At 55.2% G+C, this 27,352-nt stretch overlaps 2 protein-coding genes across 2 annotated transcripts in view; both read left to right on the forward strand.

Annotated features, from left to right (window-relative positions):
• The first annotated feature begins 781 nt into the window (after window positions 1–781).
• On the forward strand, window positions 782–3,545 carry LOC128120720 (brain acid soluble protein 1-like). The gene is made up of 3 exons (XM_052754926.1): window positions 782–790; window positions 2,434–2,652; window positions 3,039–3,545. The coding sequence occupies exons 1-3, from the start codon at window positions 782–784 to the stop codon at window positions 3,543–3,545; spliced, it is 735 nt and encodes a 244-aa protein (XP_052610886.1).
• The window catches only part of Mn1 (MN1 proto-oncogene, transcriptional regulator), a 43,608-nt gene continuing 19,659 nt past the window's right edge, over window positions 3,404–27,352 (forward strand). Inside the window, exon 1 of the mRNA XM_052754922.1 lies at window positions 3,404–7,865. Within this exon, the coding sequence (XP_052610882.1) occupies window positions 4,055–7,865 (3,811 nt within the window). The 5' untranslated portion in view covers window positions 3,404–4,054. The remainder of the gene's footprint in view (window positions 7,866–27,352) is intronic.

A 27,352-nucleotide genomic window follows, 5' to 3' on the forward strand; every position in this document is an offset into this window, starting at 1 on the left:
CCGAGGCTCTGCAGCTCCTGGCTTGCTGCCGGGAGGGACTCTGAGTTTGTTTGAGCACTAGGGGGCAATGTGTCTGTTTGAAAGAAACTCAGAAGCCGGCTCCAGAGGTGTGAGCACACACAGGCACGTCGTCCGTACAGGGGTGCCCACACCACAGAGGTGCACACTCTGATGCACAGAGGGCCCAGGCGGAAGAACTCATCCTCACCCAGCAGGACGAAAGACACACAAGGGCAGAGGTGAGGACACTCAAGGGGTGATAAATAGCTGCACACCCAGAGAGATGGGCGGGTGGTGGTGGTGGCGGCTGGGAGCAGACAACACCCATGTGAGTGCGTGCACACACACACACACACACACACACACACACACACACACACACGCCCCACAGTGACCTCCAAAGATGCATGCACCTGCCGTATACAGAAACCACATAGATGCCAGCCAGCCTTCCAGGGCAAAGACAAATGCAGGCACAGTTCATTTACAGTGTTAAGGAAGGGGTCCCCCTCCAAACGCTCTCTTCAGACACTCACACCCCCCAAAGTGCTGACTCTGGAAAAGAGCCTGGGAAAAATACGCCTCTGCCGCCTTCCTTGGGTGCAAACAGGAAATCCAGTCAGATGTTGGGGGCTCCACCCAAGGAGCGTCAAGTAACACCCCAACACCTCAAACCAGTGCTCCTCAGAGAACAGGCCCGTGCGAACTTCTTCCCAGCTCCTGCCGTCCCTCCCTAGTGCTCCACACAGTTTCCCCCACATCCCTGTCCCTTCCTGACAAGATGCACAAGGTATTCCATCCCTGCCTCTTGAGAAGGCCACTGTCCCCAAGATGGGCACAAGGTCAGCCGTCACAGCTCTGCTACCTGGGGCATCCTCCTGAGATCTATCCCCGAGCTCTCCCCTTTCTGCCTGGAAGGTCCAAGGGCCCCTCGCTGTGGGCCTGGAGGGTCACTTGGGGGTGTCTAACCGGGTCCTTATTCCTTTGTGCCTACACGGGCCAAGCCCCTGTCTTCTCCCTGGCTCTCCTTCCCTGTCACTTTGCTAAGTAATAATTTCCATGTCCAATTCCATTTCTTTTCTAGTTCTGAAACCTCTAAGCTATCAGCAAGAGGATAGTTCGCATGAAAACTAATTACACAAAATCAATATTTAATCACAGACCAACAACCTGATCCTGCAGAAAAATCCTTTTAAAACTCCACCACCCTGCACAAATACTTCTTCCCAATGCTTATTTATGGGTCCCGTTTTTTTTTTTTTTTTTTTTTTGGTGGGGGTAATTTTCATTTTTAATTTCAAAAGGGAAAAAAAAAATCTGTAGACTGCAGGAAAGGCCTGAGCTTGTTACAGCTTTCTGAGCTTTATTTCGAGTGCGTGTGGGGGTGGGGTGAGTGAGTGTGTGTGTGTATGGGGGGATGAATGGGGGGGGTGAAGGACTGGGGGTGGGGTGGGTGTGTGGGAGACGGGGGGGGGGGGTGAGTGTGTGTGGAGGGGGTGATTGCTTCAGGAGTCCTTTGGGGCTTCCTGCTCCCCCCTTTCCTAAACCGAGCCCATTTTCCAACTAGAAGCTCCAGGGAGTAATGAATCGGCCACGAATGACACGGTAACTTTTAACTCATGCCCGCGACAGTGGAGTGCTTAATCTGAGGTTTTTAAATAAAAAGGGCTCCGGGTTGGTTTTATTATAACGTTTATTTCATTTCAGATTTCATGCGTAATTTAGCAAACGCTAGACAGACTTGGGCGATAAACACTTTCTTTTGTGGGGGGAAAAGGCATTTTTATACACCATGCTTAATTTTATTTAGATTTAATAGCGATATCAGGGCACTTCAACGAAAGTTTTTTTTTTCCTTTTCCCCCTCCTCTTTTAAGAATCCTGGCCAGCCGGGCGGTGGTGGCGCACGCCTTTAATCCCAGCACTCGGGAGGCAGAGCCAGGCGGATCGCTGTGAGTTCGAGGCCAGCCTGGGCTACCAAGTGAGTTCCAGGAAAGGCGCAAAGCTACACAGAGAAACCCTGTCTCGAAAAACCAAAAAAAAAAAAAAAAAAAAAAAAAAAAAAAAAAAAGAATCCTGGCCTGCCAGCAAAATTGCCTCGCTTTATTTCATGGCAAGGAAAATTAAAGGCCTTTCTGCCCTCCTCCCCTACTTACGCTTTGAGAGGAAAACACGCACACGCGTGCTGGCGCGAGGGTGCGCGCGCGTCCACATAATAAACACCTCCACCTCCCATCACCTCCAACTTCCAACTTTTAATTGCAAGACAGATTTCAGCCTCCGTGAGGATCAGGAAGACTTAAACATTTTAACTAACATTATTGGGATAAATATTTCATAGGAAACAGGGCAGATATTAAATTATTCCTATTGATTTTAGTATCACAATCCAATTCCGTCCCTTGACCTCTTCAGTTTAATTGATCTCTTAAGGAGTCCGACTTCGCGCCCTCCAGGGCCTGGGCCTGTGGCCGCCGCAAGGTGTCGGGCCCCCCCTGTGTGCGCTCTGCGTGTCGCTCCTTCTCGGGGTTCCGCATTGTTTCGCTTCGCTGCTCCCGCGCCGGGCTCACCCAAAGTGTCCTCAGAAAGCGGCCGAATGTGCGTGGCTTCTTCCCGGTGGAGCCAGAGGCAGAGAACCGGAAGCCGCAGACGGTGGGAGACTCGGGAAGGAGCAAACCAGTCCCGGCTCCCGGAGACAACCTTACTTCGTGTTTCCCCCTCGGCGATCACATCGTGAACTTCCCAGGGCCGGCTCCCCGGGGCGCCGCCCCGGGCTGCAGCACAGGCGACACTTAGCGACTTTCCCTGGCGAGTCCCGGGGCTCTGCCAGGCGACCCCATTGTCTGTGCGCCCCGTACAGCTCGCCGCCCACCTCCCCGCCCCCTGCCCACCCGGCAGGTCGCGCTGGCTCCGGTTGGGGGTGGGGAGTTGGGAACAGTGTGAATGGGAAGGGGCGGACAAAGCCCGGCTCCCGCCGTAGCCCTCTGCTCGCGCCCTCCCCAGCCGGGGGCACTCAGGGCGCACCCCCATCGCCGTAGGCTGGACCCGGTGTAGCGCGGGTCGGTGGCCAGGCCTGCGCAGCCCGGACCCGGGACCACCTTAAGAGCGAGCCCCGCCCCCGGGCCCGCTCGGGCGGCGCTGATTGGTGCAGAGGTAATGGCTGGAATGGATTGCTGAAACGCAAAACTTGTTGCTGCTTCTCCCGGCGCCGGCTAGAGGCAGACGCGGAGCGGGAGCCCGGACCTCGCAACGCCCCGCCCGCCCCGCGCGCCCAGCTCGCCCGCGCGGCCCCTTCCCGGGTCCGAGGGGACCCGCGGAGCGCGGAGGCGGGAACCGCAGCCTCGGAACCACCGGCCGCACGCCTCCCCGCCCGCCCGCGCGCGGCCCGAGACGCCCGCGAACTCGCGCGGCGACTGGCGGACGAGCCCGAGCCGCGGAGCCGCGCGTCTCCCGCAGCCTGCGCTCCCGCTCCGGCGCCCGCATCTCCTGCTGCGGGGCCAGCACCGGCGATGAGGAGCGGAGCCGCCTGTCTTCCGAGCCGCTGAAGCATTCGCCGCCGATCGCCCGGAGGTGCGGGAGCCCGTGCGACCCGGGCGCGGGGACTCGGGGCAGGGGAGGGACCAAAGGGCTCCCCTACGGCCCCAGCCGCCGCGCCGCGGACTCCAGAAGGTGATCATTCCGCTCTCCCGCCCCTTTCCCTCCCCCCGACTTAACTTTTTGTCTCAGCTCGTCGGCCGCCAGGTCTCCTTTCCGCATACCCACCCGCGGCCGTGCCATCCGCCCGGGGCATGGGCCCCCCGACCAGGCTCCAGGAGGCGCCGCGGCCTCACAAGACGTGAGAGGCCCGCTTGGGTAGATTCCGAGGTTCCGGAGAGCAGCGGAGAGCTCCCAGCCAGCGCCCGCGCGCCTGGCCGGGTGGCGGTGAGCGCTGCGCCCCGCGCGCGGTGCAGAACGTCCCGGAGCGCCGGAGCCGCGACTGAAGCGAGTAGCTGGCCCGAGGCGCGCGGCGGAGCAGGCTGTCATGCCCTATTGATCCCCCCGCCCCCCGCCAAGTATGTTTGGGCTGGACCAGTTCGAGCCCCAGATCAACAGCCGGCACGCTGGCCAGGGCGAGGGGAACTTTAACGAAGCCGGACTGAACATGAACGCCCACTTTAAGGCTCCTGCTTTCCACGCCGGCCCCCCTCCTGGCCCTGTGGACCCTGCCATAAGCGCTCTGGGTGAACCCCCGATCTTGGGTTTGAACATGGAGCCCTACGGCTTCCACGCGCGCGGCCACTCCGAGCTGCACGCAGGGGGGCTGCAGGCGCAGCCTGTGCATGGCTTCTTCGGTGGCCAGCAGCCTCACCATAGCCACCCCGGAGGCCACCACCCGCACCAGCATCACCCCCACTTCGGGGGCAACTTCGGTGGTCCGGACCCAGGTGCCTCGTGTCTGCACGGGGGCCGGCTGCTTGGCTACGGAGGTGCAGCGGGCGGCCTGGGCAGCCAGCCGCCCTTCGCAGAGAGTTATGAGCACATGGCGGAAAGCCAGGGGCCGGAGGGCTTCGGCCCGCAGCGGCCAGGAAACCTCCCGGACTTCCACAGTTCGGGCACCTCGGGCCACGCCGTGCCTGCCCCGTGCCTGCCGCTGGACCAAAGCCCTAACCGGGCCGCCTCTTTCCACGGCCTGCCCGCCTCCAGCGGCTCGGATTCTCACAGTCTGGAGCCCCGGAGGGTGACGAACCAAGGAGCTGTAGATTCGCTGGAATACAATTACCCGGGCGAGCCGCCCTCAGGACATTTTGACATGTTTTCGCCCTCTGACTCCGAAGGGCAGCTGCCACATTATGCGGCGGGTCGCCAGGTTCCCGGGGGCGCCTTCCCGGGTGCTTCAGCCTTGCCCAGGGCCGCTGGCATGGTGGGTTTGTCCAAAATGCACGGCCAGCCACCGCAGCCTCCACCACAACAGCAGCAACCTCAGCACGGAGTATTCTTCGAGAGGTTTGGCGGGGCCCGGAAGATCCCTGTGGGTCTGGAGCCTACGGTGGGCTCCCGGCACCCGTTAATGCAGCCTCCCCAGCAGGCCCCACCACCCCCGCAGCAGCAGCAGCCCCCGCAGCAGCAGCAGCAGCAGCCGCCACCACCGGGGCTTCTGGTCCGACAGAATTCCTGCCCTCCTGCTCTCCCGCGGCCCCAGCAGGGCGAAGCTGGCACACCCAGCGGCGGCCTGCAGGACGGGGGCCCCATGCTGCCCAGCCAGCACGCGCAGTTCGAGTACCCCATCCACCGGCTAGAGAACCGGAGCATGCACCCGTATTCTGAGCCCGTTTTCAGCATGCAGCATCCCCCTCCTCAGCAGGCGCCCAACCAGAGGCTGCAGCATTTCGACGCGCCCCCCTACATGAACGTGGCCAAGAGGCCGCGCTTTGACTTCCCGGGCAGCGCAGGCGTGGACCGTTGTGCCTCGTGGAATGGCAGCATGCACAACGGCGCCCTGGACAACCAACTCTCTCCCTCTGCCTACCCAGGCCTTCCCGGCGAGTTCACACCGCCTGTGCCGGACAGCTTCCCCTCGGGACCGCCCTTGCAGCACCCAGGTCCCGACCACCAGTCTCTGCAGCAGCAGCAGCAGCAGCAGCAGCAGCAGCAGCAGCAACAACAGCAGCAGCAGCAACAGCAGCAGCAACAGCAGCAACAGCAACGCCAGAATGCGGCCCTCATAATTAAACAGATGGCGTCTCGGAACCAGCAGCAGCGGTTGCGACAGCCCAACCTAGCCCAGCTAGGCCATCCTGGGGACGTGGGCCAGGGCGGCCTGGTCCACGGAGGTTCGGTGAGCGGCTTGGCTCAGACAAACTTTGAACGCGAAGGCAGCAGCGCGGGTGCGGGGCGCCTGGGGGGCTTCGAGCAGCAGGCGCCCCACCTAGCGCAGGAGAGCGCGTGGTTCCCGGGTCCACACCCGCCGGGAGACCTGCTGCCCCGGAGGATGGGCGGCGCGGGGTTGCCGGCAGACTGCGGCCCGCACGACCCTGGCCTGGCACCTCCCCCTGCTCCGGGTGGCTCAGGGGTGCTCTTTCGAGGCTCTCTGCAGGAGCCTCTGAGGATGCCGGGGGAAGGCCACGTGCCAGCGCTGGCTTCACCCGGGTTGCAGTTTGGGGGCAGCTTGGCTAGCCTAGGCCAGCTGCAGTCGCCTGGGGCCGGTGTGGGACTGCCCAACGCTCCTTCGGAGCGGCGGCCCCAGCCTCCGGACTTCCCTGCGCCAGCTCTCGGGGGCCAGCCCGGCTTTCCATTTGGCTCAGGGAGCCGGCAGGCCACGCCGCACAGCGCTCCGGGCGTGAACTCGCCCCCGAGCGCGGGCGCGGGCAGCGGCAGCTCCGGCGCTGGCGGGGCAGCTTACCCGCCGCAGCCGGATTTCCAGCCCAGCCAGCGCAACTCGGCCAGTAAACTGGGCGCGCTGTCGTTGGGGTCCTTCAACAAGCCCAGCTCCAAGGACAACCTGTTCGGCCAGAGCTGCCTGGCTGCGCTCTCCACCGCTTGCCAGAATATGATCGCCAGCCTGGGTGCTCCCAACCTCAACGTGACTTTCAACAAGAAGAACCCACCCGAGGGGAAGAGGAAACTGAGCCAGAACGAGCCCGACAGCGTGGCCGCAGCCGGCAACCCGGGCTCGGATTACTTCCCTGGTGGGACTTCTGGGGCCCCTGGACCCGGAGGCCCTTCCGGGGCCAGTGGTGGCGGCTCTAAATCCTCAGGACCGCCCAACCCACCCATCCAGGGGGATGGCACCAGTCTCTCCCCCAATTATACCTTGGAGTCAACATCGGGGAACGATGGCAAGCCTGTCCCAGGGGGCGGTGGCCGGGGAAGGGGACGCAGAAAAAGGGACAGCGGTCACGTGAGCCCCGGGACCTTCTTCGACAAGTACTCCGCAGTTCCTGACAGTGGGGGAGCACCAGGGGTGAGTCCCGGGCAGCAGCAGGTTCCCAGCTCGGCGGCGGCGGCGGCGGCTGCTGCTGCTGCTGCTGCTGCGGGAAGCTCAGTGAACGAGGCCCGCGGGCCCACGCCCCACGAGAAGGCCCTCACGTCGCCGTCGTGGGGAAAGGGAGCCGAGCTGCTCCTTGGGGACCAGCCGGACCTCATGGCGTCCCTGGACAGCACAGCCAAATCGGACGGCAGTTCCCCGCACGTGGGCGAGTTCGCCTCCGATGAGGTGAGCACAAGTTATGCCATCAACGAGGACGAAGTGTCCTCCAGTTCCGACAACACCGCCGCCCTGGCCAAAGCCAGCCGCAGCCCCCTGGTCACCAGCTCACCCAAACTCCCTCCTCGAGGGGTGGGTGCTGGGGAACACGCACCGAAGGCTCCCGCCCTCGGCCTGGGTATCCTGTCTACCTCTACCTCGACCCCTGACAGCTACGGTGGTGGCGTGGGCACCGGCCACCCTGGCACTCCAGGCCTGGAGCAGGTCCGGACCCCGACGAGCAGCAGCAGCAACAGCAGCAACAGCAGCAGCAGCAGCGGTGCGCCGCCCCCCGACGAGATCCATCCCCTGGAGATCCTCCAGGCCCAGATCCAGCTGCAGAGACAGCAGTTCAGCATCTCGGAGGACCAGCCCCCCCTGGGGCTCAAGGGTGGCAAAAAGGCTGAGTGTGCCGTCGTCGGGGCCTCAGGAGCACAGAATGGGGACAGCCAACTGGGCAGCTGCTGCTCCGAGGCCGTCAAGAGCGCCATGAGCACCATCGACCTGGACTCTCTGATGGCAGAGCACAGCACCACCTGGTACATGCCTCCCGACAAGGCCCTGGTGGACGGTGGCGATGAGGACAAGACGACGCTGGCGCCCTGGGAGAAGGCCAAGCCCCAGAACCCCAACAACAAAGAAGGTATATGTACCCGCCTTCCTTGTTTTCTGGGGCCGGCCCTAGTGTGGGCCGGCCTTGCTCCATCTCCACAGACCCAGGCACCCTCTGGCTGCACCCTGCTGGGCTGTCAGGTAGATTTTGGTTTTCCTGGTGACAGGATCTTAGATGTCCCCTCTGGAGGAGGATCACCTGTAGTTATACCTTCTCACCTCCCGATTTTAGCCGAGTTTTTCAGGGTTCAGGGGCCTTGGCGAAGCTGTCCTCCCTGTTTCTAAGACTCCTGCTGCCCCCCTGCGTTCAGCCCCACTGCTTAGGTGCTCTGGGTCCCCTCTCCGGCAGGACACCTGGCTTCACCGCCCCCACCCTTCCCTCCGAAGCCTTCAGCCGGAGTTGGCTTAGGTGGCAATACTTTCGCAAAGTCCCCTCCCTGGTATAGGCAGCGTCACTCAGAGGCCAGGCCTCCTTGGACATTGGTTTTTAGAGAGAATAGCTTTCACCTGGGGACCCGCCAGGGTGCCAGGGTTCGAGGCAACCACCACAATCCCAGGTGTGTCTCTGCTTGACATCGGGCAGGAGGGCTGGGGCTGGCTTCCTCCTGGCAGTAGTGACCGCATCATTCCTTCAGGACATCATTTGTGTTTGGGGATATGACGGTGTATTCCTAACACACAAAGGACCTTGGTTTGTCAATATCTCGCTTGGCGATGGTGACAGATGTCCAGTCTCAGGTCTGTCTCGTTTACACTCTGAGCACCCACCCCTTCCCCACCAGGCCTGGAGGCCTGTAAGGTGGGAGGGGCAGAGCCAGTCAAAAGTCCAAGGGCTCTTAAATCTAAGGATGAGCAGGCTACAGTAAGTTTACATTTTATAGCAATGGGGCTTCCCCCTCCCTTTTTCTTTACAGAAACATAGCTGGTAGCTTTTGAAAATTGGTAACATCATTTTGCCTCCTTTCCCCATGGTGCTTCTAAGTCCGAGGTGGCATCACTAGGTTTTGCTGAACAGAATATTACCATGGTGCCCGTGGCGTGGCTGGCAATTTTAAGCCCGTCTTTAAAAAAAAAAAAAATAAACCCTTGGTTGCTACTCTCCTCCTCAGTTCTCTGCTGAGCCTCTCACAGCCTACTGCATCTTAAGTATGGATCCGGGAGGGTAGGTTTTCAGAAAATATGACAGGCCCCCTTCGGAAGGAGGAAGGCGGGAGTCGTGGTGGGGGGTGCTGGAACTCTGTCTGGGTAGTCTTCCTTAGGTTTCTGGTTCACGAGTGTGGTCTGGCTGCTTTTCTCTTTGTTCCTTGTTACTGCCCGGCCTGGGATGCCCAGACGCACGCTCTCATTTGAAGCCGGGTGTTTAGCATGCACGGCAGACACCGAGGCCGGCATCAGCATTCTACAGACTCCTCCCGGGCAAGGCCAGAAATTGGTTAGTTTGGGACCCTCAGCTCCCCCCGGCTAGGGCTTTTAAAATGAAGTTGAACACAGTTTCCTGCCACCCCCTTATTTTCTTGTATATAACATCCCGATCTAGCCCAATCGATAGTCCGTCAGCACAGAACTCAGTACTAGCGCTTCTCTTGGTCCAGCACGGGCCACCCTCCATCCCCCCCAGTAATTAAAAACGTATTGGTCAGAATGGGGTGAGAAAAGTCTTTAAAAATTAGAAAGATAATAAAGAAAAACAGTATTTCTCCTTCCAGTCTTTCTAGAAGGACCCTATTAGGTGGAGAAATATTGGGGTTTTAATGAATTTTTTTTAATATATCTTCCCACCTCATCCTGAATGTGAGAGGTGCAGGCTGCATGCTGAATCTTCATTACAGAAATCTTTTTTTTAGCTTGTTTCAGTGTCCCGGGTACCATCCATAGATCAAACATGTGCCAGTTGTCTTTGGGTTGATTCCCCCTGTAAACTGGAGGAAAGCTCTCCTGTCTGTGAGGAGACAGACTTCCTCGGGGCCCGAAGGGCTGGCTTTCTCCTGAGCCTGGTGGGGGATACCCACTTGACCCCCTTTGTCCCGCACTCTGATATGGGAAGGACAGTCCCCTAGATAGCTCGAGGAAATGAGGCTTGTGAATGTGCTGCTCTGGCTGCAAGCTGAGGCTTCATAGGGACACTCCGGTCTCCCTTACCGGCAGTAAACAAGGATGATTAAACTTTTCATTATGATAACACCCCACAGTTCCATCTGTACAGGTTGTACAAATAAATACACACAGCTTTCTGTCAGTCTCTGAGAGCCCTGGCTGACAACCCGCGAAAGAGCCACTTTGAAATAAGCCAGAAAAAAAAAATGGGGGGGGGGGGATAATAGAAAAAAGTAAAAAAAAAAAAGTCTGTTTTCTTAAAAGTCCCGAGGTCCCATTAACTGGTGTGGAGATATCCAGTGAGGCTGATGGGCCTTGAACTTCCAGCCCAGAAAGTGTTTCCCTCCACCACCCTCTCAGGCAAAGGCCATTTCTGTAATGATATTTTATTTTGTCTCGCTGTAAAACATGCCAGTACTAATGTGATTAAATATTAACTCCGTTTCTGGAATTCCCTGCTCAGATGACAGACGACTAGTCAGTGTGTTACAAAGTGATCCATGCTGGAAGGAGAAGTCTCGGGGACGTCACAAGTACGGAGCCGCAGGGATGTGTCTCGCTTGTTATTTGGGCTGTGGATGGTCCCTGGGAGGGGGAGAAAGTTGACTGGACCATGGCAGTTCCTAAAAAGGAACTAGGCCAAAGGTCATATGGTGATGAGGAGCGCAAGAAGCTTGCTTCTCCAGATGACATGGCTCTAACTTCTCAACCAACCAGACAAATACCTTTTCATAAGGAAACTCCACTTCTCTTCCTGCACAAAGTTGGAGAACAGGGCAGGGTGAGCCGACCTGAGTTTGAGGTGGTTCAGACATCTGTTATGTCAGCAAGGATAACATGGCTTTAAGATCGTTGGCCAGACCTCTACCTGTGTGTAATAGGCATAGTGTAGATCTGTAGGAATTTCAAGGCACACAGGAAGGAAAAATTAGTTGGTACCGACTTGGAAAAACTTGCTTTCTTTCGTCCTTTGCCCCACACGGTTTTCAGGACGGGAATTTTCCATGATCTTAGTCTGTTCTCACCAAACTTCCTTCTTTATGCTGGTAGCCCTGCAAATTAAACCCAGTGGCCAGAGGGTCTTCCACACACGGTGAGGTGGAGCTGCCCCTGCCTGCACTTCCCACCCCATCCTTGCCCCCCACCCCCCAACTTTGGAAGTCGTGTGTTTTACAGAGACTTGGGAGAAATCTTTGGAATTGCATGCTCCTCTGTGTTCCTGTAGGAACACAGGCAGGGCTGAGAAAGTACTAGGTAGGCGGGAACGGGATGCTAGGTTTTGTTGGATGTAGGGTGGACTTGAGGCAAGGCTCGTCCTGGCTAAGCCCTGGCTGATGGAGTCCTGGGTCCATCATGCCTGCACTAGAGAGAAAATTTTGAAGTCTCATCTAGACTTGCCCTGGGAAAGTAAGCCGGCATGGCGGTTGCCGTTCTGCAACATCACCCAGCACACTTTGCACGCCTTCACGTGACTTCTGTGCCTTCAGAAGATGTGACCCCAAGCTCCTCAGGTGCTAATCAAGGGTACTGTAAACGGATAGGGGCCCCCTTTGTGCGGCCCGTGCTCTGGCTGCCCACTCCTTGGCTAGTGAAGGGCATATAACTACTGTTCTTCCACGCTTGTTTAATATTTCATGGCCGTAATAAACCTGTCTTCCTTGCCCGCCTCCCAACATAAAACCCCAAGTAGCACACATCTGCAATTATACATTTCTACTAAATATTAATAAAGGACAACGGATTTTTAAGGCGCTGGAGCTCAGTAGAGTTGAGCTTGCCATGGTCTCTGCTCCTGAGTTTTTCTGTTGTTGTTTTTCAAATTTATTTTTTTATTTTAAGCACCAGTGCATTCCAGTAGGCACCGTTTACTTACAGTTACACACAACTCGTGCTGATGGAAAGGCCATTCCTCGTGATAGCCTTCTCTCACATAAATTCATTTAGATTTCTTGCGAGGCCCCTTCAGACCGGAAGTGAGAGGCTGTTGAAATGCACTCCTGTTTTATTGAGGGCTCTAGGAAAGGAGCGTGGGTGGCTTAATCTCATTTCTCTTTCTAGCAATGAAATTCTATGATTCCTGATATGATTTGGTTTGCCTGACAGAGGTATTTAAATTTCTACAAAGAATCTTAATCGGTCCTGAGAATACAGCTGCCCTCACCAACAAGCTACTTGATCCACTCTCCTGATATAAAATATGCATCTTCAATACACCGTGCTGGAGGACCAGGTGAAATGAGAGGAGGGAAATTCTCCTCTGGGCGGAAGGGCTGGCTGGAGGGGATCAGGGGCTCTTCAGCGCTGTGGAATCCAGCGAATCGCTAGTGGCCCGCTCCTCTCCACTCGAGTGACAATAACATTGGATTGTGTTCCTTGCCCAGGGAGCAATCTGCTTTGCCAAAACCATTTAGGAGATAAATACTGTCAGTTAGGAATACTGTATTTACCTCTGTTTGGCTAATTTTAGAGATGAAAAGCCTGTAGCTTTGTATAATGGGATCAAATGTCTGGGGAGTGTGTGGGGACACGCAGGCAACAGGAGAAACGGCCAACTCCTCCCTTGCCCAAGGGTCCTCAGCTAGCGTGTTATCCCGTAACCAGCACGCCTGCCTGCTTTCCAGCCTGTTTGACTAATTCTCTTGTTTGTTCTTTGGCCAGGAAGAGCTGGAAGAGTCCACCTTCCTCACCTTCACTTAAGTCGGCGTCTGTCTGGTGAGGGTAGGTTTGTTAGGGAGCAGCTATTTTTAGGTGTGTCTTGGGGAGATAGATTTGAGTGTAGGATTTGATTGCGCGTGGCAGACATGCTGATAGATCCCTTAGCGTGTGATGGAGGGGAGTTTTCCTGGCCTCCTCATACACACGGAGACCAGATGAAGTAGTCTGGGGGCTTGCTGGAGAGAGTTTAGCCCGAGTGGGGTTCAGTGTGTGGTCCAGTCTTGGGGGCGGGGGTCCTCTGTGCAGCGTCTGCCCATACCCTGATAGGCACACATTTGTCTATGTGTGCTTCCCTCAGATCTGTAGCAGCTTGTCTGCTGTCCCCAGTCTACTTTCCCAGAAGTGTGCTAATCTGCATCTCAGTGGCCACAGCTGACAGGTTCCGATTCCGTGAAGGGACGGACTACATGGGCACAAATCTCAAAATCAATCGTGTCGAAGATCCTGATTACAAACCCCTCTGCCACTGGTCTGTGGGTGGCCTTAGACCCGTGTGTCTCAGCGTTAGACACCTGCACCCTTCCCTGGGTCTTGTGTATGAGCATGTGGTGTGGGGAAGAGTCTTCCCAGCTAAGTTCAGCCACGTCCGGTTTCTTGTGAGGGGAGGAATCTTTGAATCAGTGATGCCTCCCCCCCCCACTTCCCCAGTTGTGGGCACTATACACTGCTGGTTGTTTAAGGGAATTCTTCTCCTTTATTGTGATCTTTTGGTACCAATGATGTGGCAGAGACGATGCCTGGCTTTCAAATTAGCCATGGTTCAGCCTGCAGGGACCCTCTGTGTCCAAAGGCACAGCAGTCCCTTCACATGCCCAACACTGAGCTGCTCTGGGGACTGTGAAGCCCAGGATGAGGCTTCAAGCACAGGCAGCTGCTAGGATCCTGACACATCTGTCTGGAGGGGTTGCCAGCCCAAGGTGGCCAGCATTTCCTGCCATCTTCCAAGGGTCTGCATGTAATACCCAGTCTCCTCTGGGACAATGGCCTGCCAGTCTCATTTGGGGACAATTGGTTGTTCTTTTGGGTATGAATGTCAGGACGCCTTGTGGGTGTGGCCTTCCCAGGGCCCAAACTCTACAGGGATGTGCCCAGAAGTGAAGAGTGGAGTTGAGTTTTATTTTTTTGGATGAGGAACAGGTTTAAAAACTGTCATTTTCTTGTGACCAGAAGGAGCTGAGGCCTGCTGTATTTTTTTTTTTTTTATCTGCATTTAAATGAGCAGGGTTGAGGTTTGGGAGGCCAGCTGAGTGCCTGCTATAGGCAGTGGTACCCTCCTGGAGCACCAGGTCCAGGAGGCACTACAGGTTCTCCCGAGTCTTGTCAACTGTTTCAAGTCGCCGGTCATTTCAGCTTCGACCTAGCAGTCTCATTGAAGACACCCTTGAACCTACTGAGCAGGGCTCCATCCCAACTCCAGCATCCAGGGCTGAGAAAGCTGGGTGGTCTGTATTACCGCTGTTCCCTTGCCGAGCTAGATCAGAGAGAGACCTTTAGGGTGATCGTCTGCGAGTCCTTCCACGCTTTATATACATCATCCGAGGGACCCAAATGCCCTTTAAACTGAAGGCGATTGAATTGAACGGTTTTGGAGGTCTTCACACATTCCTACTCGCTTGCTGGCTCTCTCTGAATGTCCCGGAAGAGACATCTTATATGAAATGAACCGCTCTGAAAAAGGATAAAAACACCCGGTCAGTTTAGCCCAACGTAGCCCGCATCCTTGGCGGCAGAAGTAGGACTCTCACAGTCTTGCCCTTACAGCGTCGGGGTTCTGCATGCCCGCATGCCACGTTCCCTCTAGCTTGGGGATCAGCTGTGTGACTGGAAATCTCTGTCTTTCTTCCCATTTTTTTTTTTTTTTTTTTGGCCTTTCTGCGGAGAGTTCTGGGCTCTTCACAAAAAAACGCTTATGCTAGGGTTCAGATGGCCCTGGCAGCCACTGGTTCAGGGTTTGTAGCCTCCTCTACCTGGGCTGGCATTTGCTCTGAGTAAGCTGAAGTAAGTTGGAAAAGCATGGTGGGGACATGTTGCCTTTGAGGGTCTTTGGAAAGCTCGATGCTTTCAAGACACTCAGAGAAGAACTGTGTTTCAGAACCTCTCCCAAGCCCCCCCAGATCTCAAATTCCTTTGGAGGAATTGTGAACTGACTTTGGAGGTACTCAGGAGCCTCTCGCTCTGGCCCCTCATCCCACAGCTGGCCTGCAACAACCCAGTGGCCCATCCCTGTGTTTGAGTTCCAAGATTTAAAATTACTTTTTCCTCTGTGGTGCTGATATGTATGTAAAGAGTCTTTGGGCAGAAAGGCTTTCTTTGACCCTAAGGCATGGGAAAGGCTTTCTTTCCCCCCCGGCTGACAGGATGTTCTGGCTTTTCTGATGCCTTGGGCTTCACGTAGAGTGACTGGGGCCATGAGTCTGTCTTGAAGTTGGGGACCCCAGCATGCTTTGTCTAGCTCTCCTGGTTGTATTTGGGAGTTCTTGGAATGTGAGGTGACAGTTAATGAATTCCTCCATGCATATGCTCATGTCACCCCCCCCAACACACACACACACACACACACACACACACACACACACACACACACACACACACGCACACACGCTCCTTTAGTCATTCAGGGCACAGGGCATAGGACCTTTCTTAGTTACTGTGACGTCCTTGGATCTTGGAACACAGCATTGTTAAATGATTGACAGTGACCACCAGGAATAAGATACTTCTGACAATCTCTTAGATCAGCGGAGGTGGGTGAGGCTGCAGAGACCTCCAAGCAGCCTACAGAGGAAGCTAGGCTAGGCTGAGAATCTGCTGAGAAGTTGATGGGTCCTTTCCTGCCTGAAAACTCTTAACTGTTTTAAGGCTTACCTGATGTGGGTGCCCCCCTGTCTCAGGAGCCAGAAGGCAGAGAGAGAAAGAAACAGCCTTTCCCAATTTGGAAAACTGGGGTACAGCTTATTTTCTTAGGTGGGAGGAGTGGCTACTGTAGAGATGATGGGGAGGGGGGAAGTGTACCCTAAGAGTCCAGTGTTATTTACTGTATCTCAAGATTTAGATGTGGAAAAGAATTTCTAACAATGGGAGTCACTTCTGCCTCCTGGACAAGGCAAGGACGTGGGGATTGCTTGGAGACTGCCATAACTATCACAGATGACAGAGCCGAACTTTCCCCACAGGGCCATAGATGTAGGAGGACATAGATACAGAGGGTCTTGCTTGGAAGGTCTATTAGCAGTGAGCAGCCAAACCAGCACAGGGTGGTGATAACCGCAGACAGGCCTTGGGTGGGTTGAGCCACAGAAATGTCTATCTAGCCAAGACTACAGATGCAGTGAAATTTGAGGATGTGCTGGGGTCGTTCCATAACCCCGGGACAATGGGATGGGGGTGGGTTGTGCCTTTTCCCCTGGAGACCAATGAGCTGGTCTTGCCTTTCCAATCCCCATGGCAAGTCCATCACAGTTTGAGGAACCAGCACACCCTCACTGGCTTCCCACTCGGTAGATATTTTCATCCTTTTTCTGAATGGTAAGGCAAGAGGGAACGCAAATTAGTGACAGATTTAGCAGAAGGGACATTTCCTGACTTGGGGTAAGCCAGGCATAGGAAGGAGCCATGGCAGAGAGACGTATGCTCGGCCTTTCAGGGACTAGGAACCGTCATGCCCTGGTGAAAGGCCTGGCTGGTTGGAACAAGTGTCCTTTCATCTCCGCAGCCACTCTTGCTTAGCTGGCTAGTGGCTGAGGCAAGAGAGGCTGGCATCGGGTTTTTTTTTTGAAGGAGAGCGATTGCATGATCCTTATGCTGTGACTATTTCTAAATGATCCAGGCTCTGGGCATCTTCTGCGGGTTGTGTTTTGGGCACGTGTATGTGTTGTGTGTGTGTGTGTGTGTGTGTGTGTGTGTGTGTGTGTGTGTGTGTTGTATCTGTCTGTGTCCTTCTGAGCTCAGGCCTGAGAACTCTTACTAAGGAAACGAAAAGATAATTTTTGCCCCTCGAAGCTCAGACAAAGTTTTGGCCCCATTCAGTGTGAGGTAGAGGCTCACCGATGTTGTTGTGATCAGGTTTTGCTGAATTGGCTATGTGCTGGGCCTCTGGGAAAGGGCTGGTGAATTTCCTTGTGTATTTCATTATTTTTGGCTCAGTTTAGTTAATAATCATTTATTTTGTTTGATTTATGAGAAGCATTTGTGTGAGGTTAGAAGTGTTTGTGTGTGTGTGTGTGTGTGTATGTGTGTGCATGTGTGCATGTATGCATTAATGGAGGAGACCAGTCACTGGTCACAGAAGAATACCCCCCATCCCTTCACAAGCTGGGAAGAGGGGACAAGTGGCCCTCAGCTGTACCCTGTTGGAGAGAAGGTAGTTAGCTATTCGGTTGTTTCTGCTACCCAGGGCCTTGGAGACAGAGGCAGCCATAGAACCTGGCCTCTTCCGATGCTTCCAACCTGGGACCCTGGGAAGTTTTCTGAGCATGCATTCCTAAAAGACTGGGAAGCGGAAGACGTGACCCTGAGCCGAGGCATCTCTCGGTGCTTTGGGGCTCCCTGTATCACCCCGCTGCTGTGCCAAGCAGTGGGGATGGTGGCGTGTGGGCCTCGGTGCGTGCGTGTAACTTCAGAAACGTGTGGGTCGATTTCCAAAGAAGGAAGGGAAAAACCATGCCAGAGGCCTCGTAAGCCGGGAAGAGAAGGAAGATGGCAGACTGACCCAGAGCCCTTCTGAACACTGACTCCACAGGACGCACATGTCATGCTGGTGGTGGGTGGTTCACCTGCTGCCCCTCCCTCTCTTTGTCCGCAGGCTCCCCACGACCTGCCTGTCTCTAAGATGGTGTTTGAAAACTTCACACTTTAAAAGCTGCTGCCACTGTGAAGCCAGGTTAGGCGATGGCAATTCTCGAGCCAACATCTTCCTGAGGGCGCCCCCCCCCCCCCGCCCCAGCCAGGTCCCCGCTCGCATTAACTCTCACCCGACCGACCGACCGTCCTTTTCCTCCAAGGCCCCTCTTTGCACAGCCAGGCCCAGCCTGAGTGTTCTTGGCACTGTGCCAACCTTCAGTGAACTTGAGGCTCTGAGAAAGCGAGCGTTTGGAATGATGAGGACACGATTTCTTTTTTATGTGGGTCTGTTAAAATCTAATGGACATTGGTGTCTGGCTTTAAATTTGGAGAGGGTCTTTATCTAACCCTTAAAAACCAGAGTCATTTCCTGTGATTACAGTACCTATCTCCCTTGTTTGGGGTGCTGTGTCAGGGTGGGGGGGCACACCTGTTACCTTTCTCAAATGTGATTATGACATTTTAAGCTCCTGGTTGGTAGTAAGAATTTATGGGCCAGGTCTTGCCAGAAGACAGCAGCCAGAGGCGCGGCCACGCAGGAGCCCCACGCCCAGCTCCTGCCCCAGCCTCACGTCTCTTTAATGAATTAATCTAGCTCCCCACACTTGGTATTCAGTAGTTATTTTGGGAATCCAAGGGAGAAAGAGCTGGAAGATTAAAAAGAAGGAGAAGGAGAAGGAGGAGAAGAAGTAGTATTTGAGAAAAAGAAAAGAAAAAGTGTTGCTTTTGAAGTTTGAATTGGCTTGACATGAGATGCTGTGGAGACTGTGTGGACAGGCCGGTGCCACGAGGCCCAGGATGGCCCCACCGATCCCACTTCTCTCAGTGGAGTGTTCTCCGTGGTTCAGAGCAGCCCGGCACCTCCGTGAGGCATTAGGTAGTGCTGTTTGCACACCCTGGCCTTCCAAATCTAGAGAAACGTGGTTTAATGGGAGACGGCAGTGTTACCATCTTGCTGTTTGCTCGGCGTTTAAAAATAGTTTGTTTTGATCTTCTGAATTTCATCCTATCCTTATTTGCTTGTTTGATGGAGGCGTGCATACTGTGGTGCATCGCGCACAGACAGGGAGTGGTTGCATGGTTAGAACCACACAACCAAGAAGCGGTGGTGATTTGGCATGGCCCCTGGTGAGAGGGAGCCAGGACATTTGCTTTTGGCTTAAACTATCTCCTCCCTTCCCCGGCACCCTCTCCTCTGCTCAGCAGTATTTTGTTTCTTCCTTTAAAAGGATTTGGGGCCCGTTTTGCCGAGTACCCCTCTGAATAGCATTTCAGGGGTTAGAGTAAATGTGTTTGAGGGCGATCTCAGCTCTCAGCCTGGGTGTCCCGGCACTAATGGTTAGCAAGGCCTATTACAGAGACGCGAAGTACATTGTAAATGGCTTATGCAGAAAAACCATTTAGATAAAAATGCAATTTTCCCTTCTGCATGGAGTACTAAGAATTAATAGCACATTCCTTCTCAATGGGTATTTTCATATTATATTTTTCCCCCCTAATGAAATTCTTTTCCCAAACAGGAGCAAGTTTCATTTTGAACTTGGGGGTAGAACGGACATGTTCGTCGGCAGCAGGCAGATTCGGTACCCCAGCCCATCCCTGCTGGGGAGCCCGGGGGATGACTGTGCCTGTGTAGGCTGAGACAGGTAGCAGAGACTGCATCTGCTCATCTGTTTCCTTCCTTTTTCCTGCTGTAGGCCTGGGGTGTTCGGTGGTTCCTGTGCATAAAGCAATCAGCCCTAAAGCCTGAGTTCTGGAAGCTGAGCTCTGGCCTGGCCCTTGAGAGTGGCCTCACCGCCCAAGGCCCCCTCCCATCACCCCCCAGTCCCCCTGCCCGCCCCGCCCCCAGCTTGGGGAGTTCCCATGATTCTTTTTGATTGTGTTTGCCTGCCTGCAAGGCAGGCCAGCTCCTTCCTAGGTGACAGCTGGGAAGGGGACTGTTTTGTCCTGAGTACCCAGCAAGGGGCTGCTCTAGGGGCCAGGTCCAGCAGCGCCTGCCTGAATGACTGATCTGGGCAGGGGATCAGGTACAGGGTAGGCAACTCACAGCGACAAGTGTTGCGAGCTTGTCACAGGCTTCCCTAGGATTGGTTCGTGGGCTTGTCTTGTTGAGGTGATCCTGTTGGGAGGTGTTGCTGCTACTGAAGAGCACCTCAGAATACACCTCTGTGCTGCTCCCATGTGCGAAACAGGGTTAAACCAAAAGTTCTAATGTGGGAGAAACTTATTCCTGTCTTTAATGTCCCTGTCCTGAGACATTCCCCCCCCCCCCCCCGGCTGAGAGAACTGCCCAGAGAGGGCAGGCAACTCGGCCAAGGTCACACAGCATAGCTCCCAGTGGGTTTTTCTTTTTCCCTGGGGAGCTAGGCTTTCTCTCATCCAGCTAAATGTTGTACAGCCCAAAGCCAGGTTTCGAACTAGAAATTTCCAAACCTTTCTAGACTGCCCCAGGACACCCTCCTGGGATGGGGGAGGGTAGGCATTCAGCATTTTCTGCCCTTGCAGATGGGTGTGGATCCTGGGGAAGCAGTAGGATACCTCATCCTCCCAGATGAGAGACTGTGCCTCAGGCCTGGATCTCTGGCTTTTCTGAGCCGTGTTATCTCAGACATTCAGTTCCTCGCTCCCTGTCTGGCATCGTTGACACAGAGAAAAAGGAGAAAAGGAGGTATCCCCCCCCCCCCCCGCCAGAAATCCTGTGGGAACCATCTAGTGTGATGGGGACAGGTGTTGGGATAATGTCGAAGCAGAGGCTCCAAAGCCAGACCTCCTGGGTTCAAAACCCAGCAACCCTCCTTCCTGTCCGTGTGTCCTTGGGCAGGTTGCTCAGCCTCTCTGTGCTTCTATTCTCTCGTTGGCGAAGAGGCTAATAATAGTTCTCCCTCAACGAGCGGCAATCAGGAGCCGTCCACACAGCGCCAGCCTTTACTGATGTCCAGCTCGGCTCGCCGCTTCCCGTTTAAGACCTTCAGAGATGTAAGGCATACACAAAGCGTTGCTTTTACTGTTTGTCCGATCTGAGGGTTGGGGAAACTGAGGCCGCAATAATTCAGCCTCACCGTCAGGCTGGAGAGTGGGAGATAAGCCCTGTACAGACCCTCTCGTTCGAGGCTGTTGGACAGACCCCATGCCGGCATCGGCGGGCTGGCGGCCGCTATCAGGGGCTGTCAAGCACTGTTGGCCGCCGCCAGCTGGGAGCATGGAGGTGTTTTTCTTCCTTCTGACAGCAATACCCGGCTGGGAAGCCGTCCCTGGTGTGCATAACGGTCACCCTTCCTGTTGGAGGAATTCATGAGCTACCCCGACCCTAAGCCTCCCAGTTCTGGGCAAGGAGCCAGAGCCAGCCATAAACAGTCTGGGAGCTGACAGTACACCCGCAAAACCCTGGTGTCTAGCACCTCAGGTGGGGCCTCCGCAACCTGCAGAACTGGGGCTGAGCAGAGAGAGTGACCTGGGGGCAGAGTGCTGACAGACAGTGAGGTCTCTGCTCCTGTTGGGATCAGGGTGTTAGGAGTTGGATTTCCCCTGTGCTGTGTGGCTTTGGGTGGGAACAGCGCCTCCTCTGAGCATTGGTTCCTTCCCCTGTAGACAGGCATAACTCCTGTGGTCCTCTCAAGGGTGTGGGCTGAGTCGCAGAGAGGTGGCGGAGAGCTTGGGGTGCTGAATTTAGAGGGATGGTTCTCTGACCCCCAACCCAGTTATGCCTCTCTCTGATCTTCAGTGTTTGTGGCTGCAGACTGGGCTGTAGTGGTGGTCTCACCCAGGGTGATGTCCCCCAGGGGGATTTTCAGAGCATCTAGATACAGCTCTGGTTGTCACACCGAGTCTGGCTTCTCTTGGAGTCTAATGGTCAGAGGACTGGCAGGCTGTGAAACATGAGGTGTGGCCCCTTCCCCACAACAATAAAACCATCCAGCTCCACCCGTCAGTAGTGCCCAGGAAACCAAATTCCTGGACAGCAGCAAGTGGCCTTGGGTTAGAAAAACCTCAGATCATTCGACAGGCACACCCACCCCAAGCCCTCACCGTTATGTCAGGCTGAGGGGAGCCGCAGGGACCAAAGCCCCACTCTGGTGCAGTCTGCATTCTAGGAGATAGACCACAGATAGCAATAACGACAGTGTCACAGGGTGGGCCAGCCTGGAAATGAGGAGGGGACATGCACAAATCTAGTCTGGGCTGCAGGGAGGTCTGCGGGAGATGTAGACACAATGCTGAGTTCTGGATGGTGGGAAAGAGTGAACCGTGGCATTCTGGGGGTAAAATCGAAGCTGCTGATGCCTGGGATGTACATGCTCTTTAGCTGATGTTTCAGCCACAGAATTCCTGGATCTGTAACATGGACTCCTGTGTCTTGAAGTCAGTCATGTCTAATTGTGCAGGTTCAGGGGTATGATGGCAGTGTCCAGAGGATTTGTGGACATGGTCAGTACAGCCGTGTTATTCTGTGAGCGTTGTGAGCTGGGGAGGTTTGGGGCTCTGGAAGGTGAGAGCCCATGTCACCATAGATTTTCAGTTAACCGGGGTTTATTTGCATTCAAGATGACCCAGAATGTTCTCCTCGTTCCAAGCCAGGCCACCAGTTAGGGCAGGGGATATCCTTGCCACCCCTAGGAGGAGGAGCTGGGGCACCAAGGTGAGGCCCAGCTTGCCTCTCCTGGGGAGTCTGTGGTCCTCTGCTCAGGGCAAGCTAGAGTTGATCTGCTGGTCCAGGGTGTCTGTTTCCTCTGTCCCTTAACCATTGTTCTTGAGGCCCACAGAGGTCACCAGCAGGGCGGCACAGCATCCACCCAGGTGACTGCCCTGCCCTCTACCTTCTGGAAACTTTTCTTTCGCTTCCTCCCCGTGTGGCAAAGGAATGCGGCACCCTTGGCCTAAACCCCAGTTTACAGATAGGAAAATGAGGCTCAGTGATTGAGTGTGACCTGCCCAAGTCCATGTGTCTTGGAGGGATGGTGTGCAGACTCACACTCACTTTTATGAGCCATGCTGAGGCAAGGGCACAGGAGGAGGCTGTACTTCTTCTTTTTTTTTTTTATTTAGGTTTTTTGAGGCAGGGTTTCTCTGTGTAGCTTTGTGCCTTTCCTGGATCTCGCTCTGTAGACCAGGCTGGCCTCGAACTTATAGAGATCCGCCTGCCTCTGCCTCCCGAGTGCTGGGATTAAAGGCGTGTGCCACCACCGCCCGGCATGTGCCACCACCGCCCGGCGAGGCTGTACTTCTTTAGCATGTACTGGAGGTAACACTGCTCTCCTACACTCCCTGCCCTGGGCTAGTCCAGTTTTTGTTGAGTATTCCCCCCAGGTGACAGAGCTGGGCTCAGAGCCCTGGGCATCAGTGTCATTATTGGGTGTGACTGGGGCAAAGACAGTCTTATCTCCTCATTGGGCCTCTGGTATCCAAGACACAGATCCTGGCCTCTCCTAATGAGCAGGGAGCTTTTTGTGTGTCCAGGGGCACAGGGCCATCCCGGCAGGGCTGCTTCCTGTTGATTTCAGGTGGGCCCAGTGTCGGTCACAGATAATACTGAGCACAACGACCCCAGCACTCTGCCATCTTTGACCCCCCCCACCCCCCCGAAGCCAGAGAGCTGGGCCAGAGCCTAATGTCATCCATCTCTGCCAGGGAGGTACTCTCCATCCCAGCCCATCCACTTCTCTATCCCAACCTTGCCCCTCACGACTCCTCCTGTGATAGGCCATTTTCCACTTTGAGCTTCTTACCGTCTTTGGGACTTGGCTGACTGTGGTGGGATTTCCTGTCTTACCTGGAGCCTGCTGGTCATCGGCATTGGCTTGTGTGTCCCACCCAGACCTGGGGGAGGAAGACAGTGAAAGAATCAAAGGCTGTGGCATCCCACTGGATGGATCCTTCAGCTCTCCAAGCCTCAGTTTTCCCAACCGTCTTTTGGGTTACGTGGAGTACGGTGATGTTCTAATGCCTGGCATGGCTCATCTGTTCCAGGGCCTTGGCAGAAACATGGTTTCTGTCACTGACGTGTAGAATCTGGAACCTGTGGGCACCCCAGGGATGCCACAGAAAGAAGGGAGCCAGTGATCTTGGGCAGGACCAAGGGGGAGACCAGTCTGTGGTTTCAGGTTGGGGGTGATCCCAGGTGCTGGGGCTGTGGGACTCCCCAAGTTTACTGTGTGTTTTCAAGTGCAAGCCAGTAAGAAGATGCATCTGCCGAGGCATGGAAATTGGTGCTTTATTTTTGTCGTTCATGTATTATTTGTGTGTCTGTGTGTACATATTTTACAGCGGTGTACCTGGAAGTCAGAGGACAGCTTTTGGGAGTCAGTTCTGTCCCTCTGCTGTTTGATCTGGGCATCAAACTCAGGTCACCGGGCTTAGCAGCAAGTGGCTTTACCCACTGAGCCGTCTTGCTGGCCACATCCGTGAGTTTGAAAACTCTCTGCTCCATGTAGCTGCTTTCTTCAGTGCCTGCTTGTGTACGGCTCTGGAAAATCTGCCCCTTGCTAATTTGAGGAAACTGTTGTAGAAAGTCCCTGGGAGACTGCTAAGAACATCTCACAGAATAGTGTTGCCTGGGTGTGGGCAGTGATGAGACAGGCCTGTCAGCCCTTAGTCACAGGGCCTCCCTGCTGCTCTGTCATCGGCTTTGGCCACCGAGGCCGGATGGGAGAAGCACCCTGCAGATCTTTCCCTCTATTGAGACATAGCCCAGGCTAGCCTCAAGCTCACACTCTCAAGGCTGGGGCTGAGCCGGCCGACTGGGTGTCTTTGATGCTCCCTAGATCCCCACCCTGACTCCTTCTCTCCCTCCTGCAGCAGCCATCCCAGCATGCTCTTCTGGGCTCCTCCAAAACCGATCTGTATTCCAGATGACCAGGCCTGTGTCGTTGTGACGGTCATGATGGCTTGGAAGAGATCAGGGCTGTTGAGGAGCCTGGAGCCATGCAGTGTCAAGAAAGAGGAGGCTGAGCCCAGTGATGCGCAGCCCAAGGACTCGGGGTACTGCCATGCTTTCTTCCACGCCAGTAGTTCTCAACATGTGGGTCACGACCCCTTTGGGGTTGGATGACCCTTTCACAGGGCTCACCTAAGATCATTGGAAAACACAGATCTTGACATTGTGATTCATAACAGTAGCAAAATTACAATTATGAAGTAGCAATAAAAATAATTTTAGGGATGGGGGTCACCACAACATGAAGAGCTGTATTACAAAGGGTCACAGCATCGGGAAGGTTGAGAACCACTGCTCTAGGCCCTGTTTCCTGTCTGCCCTGGAGCTGGCCAGCCTCCTCCTGGATGTTAGACTTCCCTGTGCGTTTTATTGGTTATTATTATCTAACAGGGTCAGGTTGAAATCCATGTGACCGGGCCTGCCTGCCTGCATTTGAAGGCAATTAAACCAAAACCCGTAGCTTAATCGGGGTGTGGGGGGGGGGTTGGGTCCCCTGCAGAAATCACTTTTGATGACTTCCTCATTGTCTTTGGTTCTAACTGGAGATGGCCCCGAGCAGAGTGAGCACCCCCAACCCTAGGACCTCGAGCTTTCTCCATCAGAAGGGCCATCTTGGCTTGCAAAGGGGTATTCCCTGTCCTGGAAGATCCAGGGGAAAGGACCCTGCCAGGGTGAATTCTTCGAAAGCACACCAGCACCGGCTGATCTCAGAGGACACCTGATACCAGATATTCCTTAAGTTTGCTTGGGGCAGGTCATTGAGCTCTGCTGAAGGAAATCTGTCGCCTCTCTTCCTTTTGTCCCCCCACCCCCACGCTCCGCTTCCCTTCTCCCCAATATGCTTGTGTCTATGTTGGCCGTTTTGGGTATGCCGGGAGAGAGCTCAGCCCTGCTGGAACACAGGGTCCTCCTCCCTAGTCTCTGTCCTTCAGCACTGACCTGAGTCTGAGCTGTCAATCAGTTTTGCAGTGGGAGTGTCAGGCACAGCGGCTCACCTTAGCAGAAGGTTCCCCACATGTGCTGGGCACCGTTGGCCACCGCTCGGACTCAGTGGCAGCGGTGCAGGGCAGGCATGGTCACATCCGATGCTTCAACCTGTCGGGCCACATGCATGGCTCAGGTGAAGTTCACCCCTCACTGGAAGATGTGTTGTGTCTCGACTTACAGGTAGGGAAACTGAGGTCTCGGCGGGGTGGTGCTGGGCTCAGTCTCCCGGCAGGTCGCGTGAGAGTGGGACAGAGTGAAGCTTCCCCGGGTCTCGATCCGCAGACCCTCTCTTGGACTGCCCCACCCCCCGAATCCCGTAAGAGGGGGCATGACTTGCAGACGGACGCCATAGCTCTTCTGTAGCCACTCAGTGGGCAATCGGCCAGTGTGGTTACAGGACGCATGGCGTTGCCCACAGTGTCCTCGCTACCAAGACCCATTTTACAGATGAGGATGCTGACCCAGTGAGAGGACTATGGCCAGCCTATGGCAGTACTAAGCTCTGGCCTGCACATGGCACCAAAGGGAAATTGGAAGTGGGCGGTCTAAGAAATGTGGCTCAGGGGAGAGTTCCTGGGGGGGGGGGCATTGCCAGGGTGAATCTGGGGCGGGCTTTGCCAGTGGCTTAGGCCAATATCTGGTAGAGCCACTCTCTGTACAGCAGCCTCTATGTGATTATGGATGCTGTTTCTCAGACCTCAGTTTTCCCATCTGAGCACTGGGAACACAGCAGTGTTGGGTCTCAAGGGAGGAAGGTCCTGTGGGGATTAGCCCCTCTGTGGATAGCCAGAATCATAAGGGACCCAGTGGGAGCCAGCGAGAGCCGAGATAGGGAACTCTGACCTACCTCGTCCAGGCTTTGGGCTGGTCTCTAAACTGGGGCTGTGTAGCCCTGGGTAAATCACTTCACTGCCCTATTTTTCAGCGTGGGGAGGAAATGCTGGCTTCCTTGGTGAACTGGTGGTGAATTTGTGGTAGAGGGGGGAGGGGTCTGCTTTGAGTCTCCACCCTTTACTATGGGCAGTAGCTACCCTATAAGCTGGGCCTCAGTTTCCCCATCTACAACGGAAAAGCCACAGTAAAACACCTAGACATGCTTGCTACCTTCAGGTAGGCTAGCTGGATGAAAGGGCTTAAACTTTAAATAACAGAGTGCGGGGGGGGGGGGGGGGGGGAGTATGCAGGAGGCGCCAGATTTAGCAGTTCAAGGTCTGCAGAGAGGTGTGTCAACAGAAGGACCAAAATGGTATTTGCAAGCCTGGGTTTGAATCCTGTCACTCTCCTATGAAGCGCCACGCAAATCGCTTGTTCCCTTCTGGCTCGATTTCCCCTCCTGTGATGTGGGCCCCATGGATTTCCTACCCAGGAAGCTAGGAGGACTGGGTGAAGTGTGGCGTGTGAGAGGCCAGCCTGTGCCCTCCCAGGACGCAGTCAGTCTCTGGCCTTGTTCAGCCTGGGTGGATCTGGAGCACCAGAAACAGAACCGAGTTCTTCCCTGGCTCATCTGTGGTTTCTCTTCCTCTCTCCCTCCCTCCCTCCCTCCCTCCTTCCTCGCTTGCTCTGAAATCAAGCTCAGCACGTTTCCCTGGGAACTGCTTAATATTCTACTGTGGTAAAATGAACTCATTGGAGCCACCCGCAAGCAGCTGAATGAGCCCCAGCAGCCTTTCAGAGTGGCTCTAGACACCCCCCCCCCACAACCCGGGCCTTGGGGAAGGCTGGCAACAGCGGTGGCTCTGGGACAAGGGTCCCCTTTTCTTCCTGGTTCCCCAGGGGACCTGTTTCCCCAATGGAGTTCCTGGAGGGCCAGAAGGGGTCTGCAGCTTGGGCTGGGCGGCCTGTTTGGGGGCTTGTTTGGGCTACAGGGCTCTGTGTGTGAGGCCTCCTGGGGCAGGCTGAGAAAGCTAGGCTTTCCCCAGTCTCAGGATTTTCCCTAATCCAGCCTTACACTG

The sequence above is a fragment of the Peromyscus californicus genome, unplaced genomic scaffold (genome assembly GCF_007827085.1).
Source record: "Peromyscus californicus insignis strain IS unplaced genomic scaffold, ASM782708v3 Scaffold_2__1_contigs__length_46816999, whole genome shotgun sequence".
In the NCBI taxonomy this organism is placed as follows: domain Eukaryota; kingdom Metazoa; phylum Chordata; class Mammalia; order Rodentia; family Cricetidae; genus Peromyscus; species Peromyscus californicus.

Bases quoted from the DNA above. Each gene is read 5' to 3' on its own strand.
- LOC128120720 (XM_052754926.1), top strand. The intron at 2,653-3,038 runs GTGGGAGACTCG...CCATCGCCGTAG, and splicing joins AGAACCGGAAGCCGCAGACG to GCTGGACCCGGTGTAGCGCG.